At 37.1% G+C, this 10,618-nt stretch overlaps 1 protein-coding gene across 2 annotated transcripts; it reads left to right on the plus strand.

The window, feature by feature from the left end:
* The first annotated feature begins 1,246 nt into the window (after window positions 1-1,246).
* Window positions 1,247-5,675, plus strand: LOC129250829 (uncharacterized). Of its 2 annotated transcripts, XM_054890414.1 has the most exons (4): window positions 1,247-1,710; window positions 1,807-1,849; window positions 1,941-2,146; window positions 2,210-5,675. In XM_054890414.1, the coding sequence occupies exon 4, from the start codon at window positions 3,857-3,859 to the stop codon at window positions 5,069-5,071; it is 1,215 nt and encodes a 404-aa protein (XP_054746389.1). In that variant the 5' UTR covers window positions 1,247-1,710; window positions 1,807-1,849; window positions 1,941-2,146; window positions 2,210-3,856; the 3' UTR covers window positions 5,072-5,675. The 2 variants fall into 2 exon arrangements, with proteins under 2 accessions (XP_054746389.1, XP_054746388.1); XM_054890413.1 differs by having other exon boundaries at window positions 1,941-5,675.
* Window positions 5,676-10,618: the final 4,943 nt, after the last annotated feature.

Genomic DNA, 10,618 nt, shown 5'->3' on the forward strand with positions numbered 1-10,618 from the left:
CGCTTCGGGGGCACGGAAAATCCGCGTATAACCCACGAAGAGCCGTTATACCCGCTCAAAGTCACTGTATGGTGTGCTGTTTTCGCTGGAGGAGTCATCTGGTGAACGCTACAGAGAAATGATCAACGAGTTCTTTTTGCCGCAACTTGATGAATTGGGACTGGAAAACATGTGGTTCCAACAGGACGGTGCAACGGCACACACTGCACGTGCCACAACCGATATGCTGAAGGATGCATTTCCCGGGCGCCTAATCTCCCGTTTTGGCGATTTGCACTGGCCAGCAAGATCACCTGATTTGACCGCTCTTTTTGTGGGGCTTTCTGAAGTCACGCGCTTATGTCAACAAGCCTCAGACTCTTGCAGCTCTTAAAGACAATATCCGTCAAGAATGTGAGGACCTATCGCCGGAAGTCTTGGCCAAAGTGATGGAAAATGCTATAAAAAGGACTCAAATGGCAATCAACTGTGGTGGCGGCCATTTACATGACATCATTTTCTCGACTTGATGTAAAAAAAATTAAAAGACCAAATAAAAATAGTCCACAAGAAGAATCAAAGTTTTTCATTTTTTTTTCAAATTACAGCCAAAAAACATCACAAGGTTACTTTTGCGCCACCTTGTATTTAAGAAACTGTTGACGAACGTTTTCCGCTTTACATGTTAGCGGGTTGTAGAATATATTCGAACCAGAAGATGCTAAAGTAGTAATCATCAAAATGTTGCCGAAAACAATTTTGCCCGTGTGACCGCGAATGAGACATGAAAAGAGAATTTCCAGTGTCTCTCTTCCGGATGTCTCCGTGTGTAAATCCGGTCATATATAAGTTTTTCTTAATTTGAGTAATATTGTTCGGCAATACATCAAACATTTTAAGTTTAATGTTTCTTTTGTTTTATTTGCAACCATTACTTGACAATTTTTAAAATTAATTGTAAAGTTCCTTTTTGTTTAATTCACAATTTGTTAGAATTATGGGATATGCTTAAATTACAATTTTTTAATTTTAGTATCCCTGGAAAAACTGTTTTAATGGTTGGTTTAAGCAATGGTTTTAATTTACAAGGAGCTTCTTCAAATTTATTTATTAAACCAATGAATATAATAGATTCTTATAGGCTTAGTGGACATATTTTAAGGTTAGTAAGGAATAAAAAAAGAAAGTACAATTAAACTATTTATAATAAATACTCAAAGATTTTAATAGGTGACTTTTTGAAAATGAAAAAACTATCTCAACAAATTTAGAGATTTTATTAAACTCAATTAAAGTTGTAGAAGTAGGAGCATTCTGGGCAAAAAGGGATTTTTAAAGACCAACATAGAAGAACTCCGACCTTCGCAGAGCTCTGGTCGGACTATTAAAGAAAATCCTCTCAAGAAGGATCGGACAGTCAACAACCCCACGGATTAAGTCGAAAATGAAAGATAAAGATAGGACTATTCTCTGACTTGCAAGGATTTTAAGTTGACCAATAAGCACCGTGCTTCATATGTAGAGATAGGATCCGAAAAGCGTAAATTACCCAACGCGAAATGTAAGAATACTTTCTAGATTCGTTCAATTTTAGCAGCATGGCACGAATAATACGGAGACCAAATGAAAGATGCATACTCCAGTTTGGAACGGACAAATGCCGCATACAAAAGCTTCAGCGTATAAGGGTCGGAGAAATCGGTGCTATGATGCCTAACAAAATCAAGCATGGTAAGATTTGACAATAATTAAATTTATATGACAAGTAAAAGTAAGCTTCGAATCAAATATTACATCCAAGTCTTTAATTTTACTTGCACGTGACAGGGATGTTCTCGAAATGTAATAAGAGGAGTCAGTAATGGAAAAGGTAATTTGGAAGCACTTGTTTACGTTGAGCGATAGACGATTTTTGATACACCAGTTGCTGAAATTATCTAAATCAATTTGCATCAATTCAGAGTCGAGGGAGCTAGTAATCGTCGAATAAATCTCGTCGTCTGCATGAACCAGGAATCTTGCTGACGAGAAGCAAAAGTGAATACCATTGATAAACAGAACAAAAAGAAGCGGGTCCAGAATACTACCTTGCGGAACCCTAGAGCAAGCAAACGAAAGGAAGAGACCTAACGTTGTCGACGACGACCAAACAATGGCGATTCTGCAAGTAAGATGATATCCAACTTAAGAAGGCTAAGTGAAAGCCAATGCAGGACAATTTTTTGATTAGTATTATATGGGAAACCCGATCAAAGGCCCTAGAGAAGTCGGTATAAACGGTGTTAATCTGGTGTCCTGGTTGGAAGGCAGCGTTACAATCATCCGGAAATACGGTTAAATTAGACACTGTTGAGTGGCCCGCAAAGAAGCCTTGCTGCTCCGGACGCACCATGTTCTTGACAGCAAAAAGCAATTTGTCCTGGATGATCATACAAAAAGCTTTTTAGTGGCGGAAAGCTTTGAAATAGGCCTTTAGTTATTAATATCATTTTTATTACCACTCTTGAAAATGAGTGAAATAAAAGTCAATTTCCAGACATCAATAAAAGTACCCGATGTTAGTGATTTGTTAAAGATTAACAACAGAGGGTATAGCAAAGAATCACACTGATTGAATAACACCGCAGACAAACCATTAACATCAGTGTTTGGAGAAAATTAAAGTCGAGTAATGCCTCTAAAGACATCTTCAGTGGACAATACTAGCTTGCCGAAGTCAATAGATGGTTGTATATCGAAGAAAACATTTTCCTCACTGTCAGAGGCCGATGCAAAATTGGACGTAAATAACTCAGCGAAGAGATTAGCGGTATTGGTTGGAGTATTAGAAACTTTGGCATCGAAAAAAAGAGCGGACGGAATATTGGAAACAGATTTCTTCGAATTTACAAAATTCCAAAACGCTTTGGGATTAGATTTTAAACATTCTTCGAATCTAAGAACGTAGTTTCTGTGTAAAAATTTGTCCAAACAGACGAATTTCTTATCATACTCTTTATACGGAGCAAAGAAATTTGAGTTTTTATATTTTTTGAACTTACTGAGAAATTGGTTTCTCTTATATCGAAGTTTAATCAACGCAGCATTGCGGCATTATATTTTTTTTTGTTACAGGAGGAATTACACTTTTACAAACGTCAACCACAGTGGTTCTAAAAATCTCGAAACCCTTAGAAACGTCAATATGTTGAAACCAGGAATCCCAGTTAATGTTCAGCAAAAGATTGTTCAGTTTCAAAAAATCGCATAACTTAAAATTAAACGAAAAATTAGAATTAAAATATCTTGTTTTAGCATAATCATAAAATTCAAATTTAAGGTCTAGTGATACATGATGCATATCTGTTTTAATAATAGGTACAGCACACTTAAGTATAGAAAAATTTACGCTTTTACTTAAAAATATCAAATCTAAAGTGCGACCAAGTTTGTTGGGAAAAAACTAACTTGTACGATATCAATAATTAAAAAAAAAGGTTGTCTGTAAACGTGACAACGTCATAAGAAAATACTGATGGAATGGTTGCAATTTTCAAAAGAAAATTTTAATTTTATATATATGTAAGATGTTAGTTATGTTACAATTTAAGTGTCACCCTTATGTCTGCACAGACAATAACAGTCGGTAAAGGGGTGGTCGGCAAAGAAGTATCTACAGCTGTAACAATTGAAAAAGCAGAAACAAGTGAGAGCGCAGAACGTTGGTGAACATCGGAGCTGGAGGTCGAATTTTTGTTAATCTTATATTTTTGCATATTAATCGTATATAATAAAATAAATAATTACGTATAAATAAAATAAAGATTCATTTGTCTTACATGAGGGCTCAACCATTGAACAATAAAGCCGCTGAACAGTTAAAAAAGTAAGGTCGAAAATGTCAACATCCAGAAGGCGCAGAGCTGCCCAAGAAGCACCGTTGGAAAATAATGCAGAGCAGGCAGGGGAAAGTGCGGCATCAGACAGCGAAAACGTACAGATGGCGGAAGCGACCAACGAGTACAAACGTGAAGAGGGCAGTCACATGGAGGGCGACGACAAGCAAAACAACAGCAGTAACGACGACATTTTGAAATTTTTAGCCGAAAGAATTCTCCAGAATGATCGAAACAATGGATGCGGCGTCTCAGTTGAGAGCTTCGCAAAAATCATACCGTGTTTCGATGGGGTATCGATTCCGATTAGGCAGTGGCTGAATAACTTTAATGAAAATTCGGAAGCATATGAGCTGAATAGTAAGCAGAAATATGTAAATGCACGCAATAAAATGAAAGGCGTGGCAGCTTTGTTCTTAGAAACAATAACAGTTTCGAGCTATGATTCTCTTTGCGTAGCGTTGTTAAATGAGTTTGAACAAAAACTAAGCAGCGCTGAAGTACATAAACAGTTGGCAACGCGTAAAAAACTAATTTCCGAAAATTTCCATGAGTATGTTTTACAAATGCGAAAAATAGCAGCACTTGGCTGTTTTGAAGAAGAGTCGGTAATTGCATACATAGCTGACGGTGTAGATATTCGCGAGGACAGGAAATATCCTCTTTACAGTGCAACATCGTATAAGGAATTAATAAAAGCGTACGAATTAATAATGTCATTAAATAGAAATTTAATGCCAAATAAACGTCGTTCTTCAGCCAATACACAGGCGCAACACGATGAAAACTTTAACAACGCCGATCGTAAGCCGCTGCGCTGTTTTAATTGTGGTTCAACACAACACAAAAGAGCCGAATGTAGGGAAGATACCAAGTGCTTCAGATGCAATGGCAGCGGCCATACATCCAAAGACTGTGTTGCTGTAAAACAAAGTGTTAATGTTGTGATAGAAAAGATAGTTCAAAAGCGAATTAAACAGATGAAAATCAACAACGAGATATTATCCTGCTTGGTGGACACTGGATCTGATGTCTCTCTGATGCGTAAAGGCGTTTTCGATGCAAAATATAGTAGATGTTCGTTGAAAAGAGTTTTACTAGGTTGTTCGGTTTGGGAAATGTCGCAACAGTTGTTTTGGGTGAGTTTAACGCTGAAGTTAACGTCGACGGGCTGCATACACAACACACGTTTCTTCTTGTTCCCGATACGACGATAAATGTTAGTGTAATTGTAGGCTACGATTTTTTGAAAAAGTTCAGCGTGACCTTAAATGCTGGTTGTTACACTTTTGCACAAGCGGGCGAGAAAAACGATTACAATGTTTACAACGTAGTCGAACATAATCCGGAAATCAACGTAGAACCGAAGTACAGAGAAGCCGTAAAGAAGCTGATAGACAACTATAAGCCATCGAACGTCCAGTCGAGCTGTCCCATTAAGCTGAAAATTGAACCAAACTGCAGCAATATCGCCTTCCGTCAAAGTCCAAGTCGTTTATCAGCACCAGCACCTGGTTACAGCAGGGCATAATACGCGAGTCATTTTCTGAGGTTGCTAGCAAAATCGTGTTGGCTAAAAAGAAGGATGGCTGTTACAGGCTGTGCGTAGATTTTCGTAAGTTGAACACATTGGTTCTAAAAGATAGGTTTCCAGTATCAGTCGTAGAAGAAGTCCTTGAAAAAATGCAAAACGCCAAATACTTTACCGTGATGGACCTAAAAAATGGGGTTTTCCACGTCGAAATAGATGAAAACAGTCGCAAATACACGGCGTTCGTTACAAAGGAAGGGCTGTACGAATTCAATAGAGCGCCATTTGGCTTTTGTAATTCGCCGGCAGTTTCTTTGCGCTTCATTAATTATATTTTTCAACAATTAATAAATAACGGCATTATGGAAATTTACATTGACGACATTGTTGTTTTTGGGGGAACAGCTGAGCAATGCTTAGCGAACATGGAAATAGTTTTAAAGAGAGCAGAGCAGCATGGTTTAGAAATAAAATGCCAATTTTTAAAAACAAAAATAACGTTTCTAGGCCACGAAGTCGAAGACGAGCGTGTCTGGCCTGGACAAGAGAAAGTAAAGGCTGCAAAAAATTTTCCGTTGCCGAAAAATCTAAGAGATGTTCAGGCGTTCCTTGGGCTGACTGGATATTTTTGAAAATTCATTAAAAATTATGCCGTATTAGCCAGACCGTTGACAGAGTTTCTCAAAAAGGATGCTGAATTTTAGATAGCAGGCGTGCAGATACAAGCAATCGATAATCTAAAGGCGGCTCTTGCAGCAGAACCAGTTTTGAAGATATATAAGCAGAATGCCAAAACACAGCTCCACGTTGATGCATCCAAAAAAGGATTTGGGACTACGCTTTTGCAGCAACACGACAACAAATGGCATCCTGTTTTCTACTGGAGCAAGAAAACATCGTCGCATGAAGAAAAAATATACCACGCGAGGTTGACCAGTGGTTGATGTATCTACAAGACTATTCATTTACTATAGAACATCGTGAAGCTAGCAGAATGAAACATGTTGACAGCTTAAGTCGTTTCCCTGTTATGACAGTAACATCGGAGGTTCACGTACAAATCCGAAGAACACAGCAAAAAGACGACCATTTAGTAGCAGTTGCAGAGATCCTTAAACATAAGCAGTACGCCGACTACAAAATGAAAAACAAGCTGATCTATAAGCAAGTCGATGGGCAGGACCTACTAGCCGTTCCTAAAATCATGGAAAAGGAAATCATTACAAACGCACACAACTTTGGACATATGGGTTCTCAGAAAACGATTCACGCAATTAGGCAGGACTATTACATACCGCACCTTGAAAGGAAAGCTAATCAAGTAATCGCAAACTGCATCGAGTGCATTACGAGGAACCGAAAGCTGGGTAAGCAGGATGGTCTTTTGCATTGCATAGATAAGGGAGACATACCACTTTCTACGTTACACGTCGACCATTTGGGTCCACTAGATGCCACACCAAAACGGTATAAATACATATTTGCTATATTCGATGCGTTTTCAAAATATACCTAGTTATATCCCACAAAGTCTACAGACTCACAAGAAGTTGTCAAACGTATCGAATCCTGGATAGCAATTTTCGGTTGTCCGCAGCGTATAATTAATGACAAAGGTACATCATTTACATCCAAACTTTTTAAAGAGCTCTGTGAGAATTCAAAGATCGAGCACGTTGAAACGACAACAGGTGTTCCGAGAGGTATCGGGCAAGTTGAAAGAGTCAATCGCGTCATTATTTCGGTATTAGTAAAAAAGTCAGCAGCAGAGCCGTCAAAATGGTATCAATACATATCTCAAGTGCAGCGAGCAATTAATGGGCATATTCACTCATCTACAAAATTTACGCCATTCGAAGTTATGTTTGGAGTAAAGATGAGAAACGAAACAGATACCGAACTTCTAAAGATTCTACAGGAGGAGTTGCTGCAGGGATTGCAAGACAAACGTAATAAAATCCGTGAAGAAGTCAGAGCACAAATCCAAAAGGCACAGGAGACTTATAAAATCAACTATGATAAGAAGCGCAAGGGGAAACATGGCTATCAGTTGTCGGACTTAGTAGCCATCAAAGTCACTCAATTTGTAACGGGAAAGAAGCTGACGAACAAGTACAACGGTCCCTACGAAGTTGTAAAGGTGAAAAGAAACGATAGGTATGACGTTAAAAAAGCCGCTGAATTTCAGGGCCCGCAGCAAACTTTAACCAGTGCCGACTACATGAAGGTATGGCGTTACATTGAACAAGACGAGCACGATATCGATGAAGAGTGATCTGAGACAGATGACGAGCAGGATGGTCGAATGTAAGATGTTAGTTATGTTACAATTTAAGTGTCACCCTTATGTCTGCACAGACAATAACAGTCGGTAAAGGGGTGGTCGGCAAAGAAGTATCTACAGCTGTAACAATTGAAAAAGCAGAAACAAGTGAGAGCGCAGAACGTTGGTGAACATCGGAGCTGGAGGTCGAATTTTTGTTAATCTTACATTTTTGCATATTAATCTACATTAAATAAAGTTTATTTTTTAATCTTACATTTTACGTACTGACCTAACATTTTACGTAGTACGTATAAATAAAATAAAGATTCATTTTGTCTTACATATATATTTTGTATGGATAAACAGAAGGAGGTAAATGGAATCGCAATGGAATTGATCAAGTTACATTTACACAAAGAAATTACGAAACAGTTATCAAATTCAGAAAAGATATGTTCAATTTCGATTGTGCATCAGACGTTAATAAGTCAACAACACTAAGAGGCACCATCATCGATTTGACTTTTTCAAGACACATTACACTCAAAACACTTCCTTTCATTTCCTACTTTTCCTATCATCGTCCTATTTTGAACATATGTACATACATATATCTATATATATACATATAACATATACAAATTTAGCCGTTTTTCGCATTGTGATGAACTTTACGGAGAATGCCACATTGAAGAGACACATGTGGAGAAGGTTTGTAACTATGTTTGGTTAAAATCTCCTTTACTTCTTCGTCAACACACAGTATACAAATTAATTATCTTCACATTGATAATTTTAAAAAAAATTTATTTTTTCCGGAGCAGCTCCGTCTTTATTTCACAATTGAAAAATATCAACTAAACTTTACAAAATTTCTTAAAGCTAATTTAACCTATGCATTCCCTCATTCACCTGTTATGCCGCGTGACAATATTCGCGGAATTTCACTTGTTGCCGTTCACACGGTTTATTACAGACAGAGCGTCAGCAAAAAGATCGAGCAACTGAGGTGGATCAACTTTCAGCGGAAACGCGTGTAGTGAATGAACTTTAAATATAAGTAGCGTTAACTCCTCCCTTCTTAAAAACGATTGTCCTCGATCGTCTTATTAGAAATAGGGGAGGGCATGTAGTCGAAGATTTGAATAACTAACGACGTTTCCTAGTTGGTTATTATTTGTGTTAATTGATGCATCTGGGAGATAAGGTGCTGGTCCTTAGGTCGACTAATTTGAATGGTTCCGTTGGTACTTCTTGGATGATTATTTTTGATGTGGGTTTTATCCAAAATTTGAAGGTTATTATTATTGCTGTGAAGATTATTGCTAGTCCTAGCATTGCGCTCTTATTAATTGTCGAATCTGTTCTTAACAGATTTATCTTTTTCGTGTTGTTAATATGTAGTTCGTTGAGGGCTTCTAATGATAAAATGTTGATGCGTTCCCTTTCTAGCGGTGTTGGCTGTATGATCGCTGGTTCTGCTGTCAACGTAGACATTTCGATATTGGTGAAAGTTTCGTTATTGATGCTCAATGATGTGTTGTGAAACTTGATTAGATAAGTACCAGTAATTTTTCGCTGCTCTTTTTCCGTTTTTAGTGTTCCATTGAAGTCGTTTAGTAAGATTATCCCAGGCTATATTTCCTCGATTGTTGGTACGTGTTGATTATTACTTATTGTGCAAAATGATTTTCTACTACTTAGTATTTGAGGGATGCAGGTGCTGTTACTAATATTAATTATGTTATTTCTCTCACAAATTTTTATTTCATTGTATTTCATACATTTATTCTTAATTCCATATATTTCATTTTTGTTTTTTAGTATTTCCTCGAAATCAAGTTTAGTAATTTCTTTATTTCTCTTAACTGGTCTTATTATAATATTCTTATAAGTAATATTGTTTGTCAGTGGTATTTTTACCAAATATAAAATTCTTGACTCTTTAGTTATTACATTAACTTTTGCATATTCTAATGCTTCTTCAACTGATGCGAATGGCATTCTTTCTTCTTTTAATTTCATGATTGCTATCTCAATTTCTTTTTTATTCAACAATATTGTATTCATAATTCCAATTTTAGTCCATTGAATGGCGTATTTAATGTTTACTAATTCTTCTTTAATAATTCTTATTTTACTTTCCAGATTCAGAGTTATTTCACTTATTACATAATTGTCTTTTCTTATCGAATTTAGTAGTTGATTTCCTAATGTTGTTAAGTTGTTAATTCTTTCATTGAAAACTTCATTAATTATTACTTGATCATTATTATTTTCCTTTAGTTTGTTTAGATCATTATTCAAAATATCAAAATCTTCGCGGTCAGGAGTACCAGCAATGTACTTCCATGCCGTACCTAATGCATTAATAGCTCTCTTATTTCTAAATTCCATTTTTGGTTTTATATTCGAACTATGAATAAGTTCGTGCGGTTTTACAACAGATGGCGTAACTTGATTATTATTCCATCCACATTTCCAAACATTCATTGGAGAGCTACTGTCGTAAGGCACAAACGTCAGTATAAGTTTTTTATTTGAAGCGTAAACAACAATATTTTTACCACACTTGAAAATGTCGAATTTCGTGCCAAATAATGTGTTTTTGCGGGGAATTCTTCTTCATTATTTTAATATGAAGAAAAAAGCAGCCGAAAGTCATCGTATCTTGGTGGAAGTTTATGGTGAGCATGCTCTAGCTGAGCTAACGTGCCAGAAGTGGTTTGCACGCTTTAAAAGTGGTGATTTTGGCTTGGAAGACGAAGAACGCGAGGGTGCGCCGCCAAAGTTCATGGATACCGAATTGGAGGAATTGCTCGATCAAGATCCGGCTCAAACGCAAGAAGAGGTTGCAAAAACTTTGGGAGTTGATCAATCAACCATTTCCAAACGTTTAAAAGCCATGGGAATGATCCGAAAGGTAGGCCATTGGGTGCCGTATGAATTGAAGCCAAGAGACGTTGA

Source organism: Anastrepha obliqua, chromosome 6 (assembly GCF_027943255.1).
Source record: "Anastrepha obliqua isolate idAnaObli1 chromosome 6, idAnaObli1_1.0, whole genome shotgun sequence".
Classification (NCBI taxonomy): Eukaryota; Metazoa; Arthropoda; class Insecta; order Diptera; family Tephritidae; genus Anastrepha; species Anastrepha obliqua.

Coding starts and splice junctions, on each gene's coding strand:
- LOC129250829 (XM_054890413.1), top strand. CDS start 3,857: ATGTCAACATCCAGAAGGCGCAGAGCTGCCCAAGAAGCACCGTTGGAA.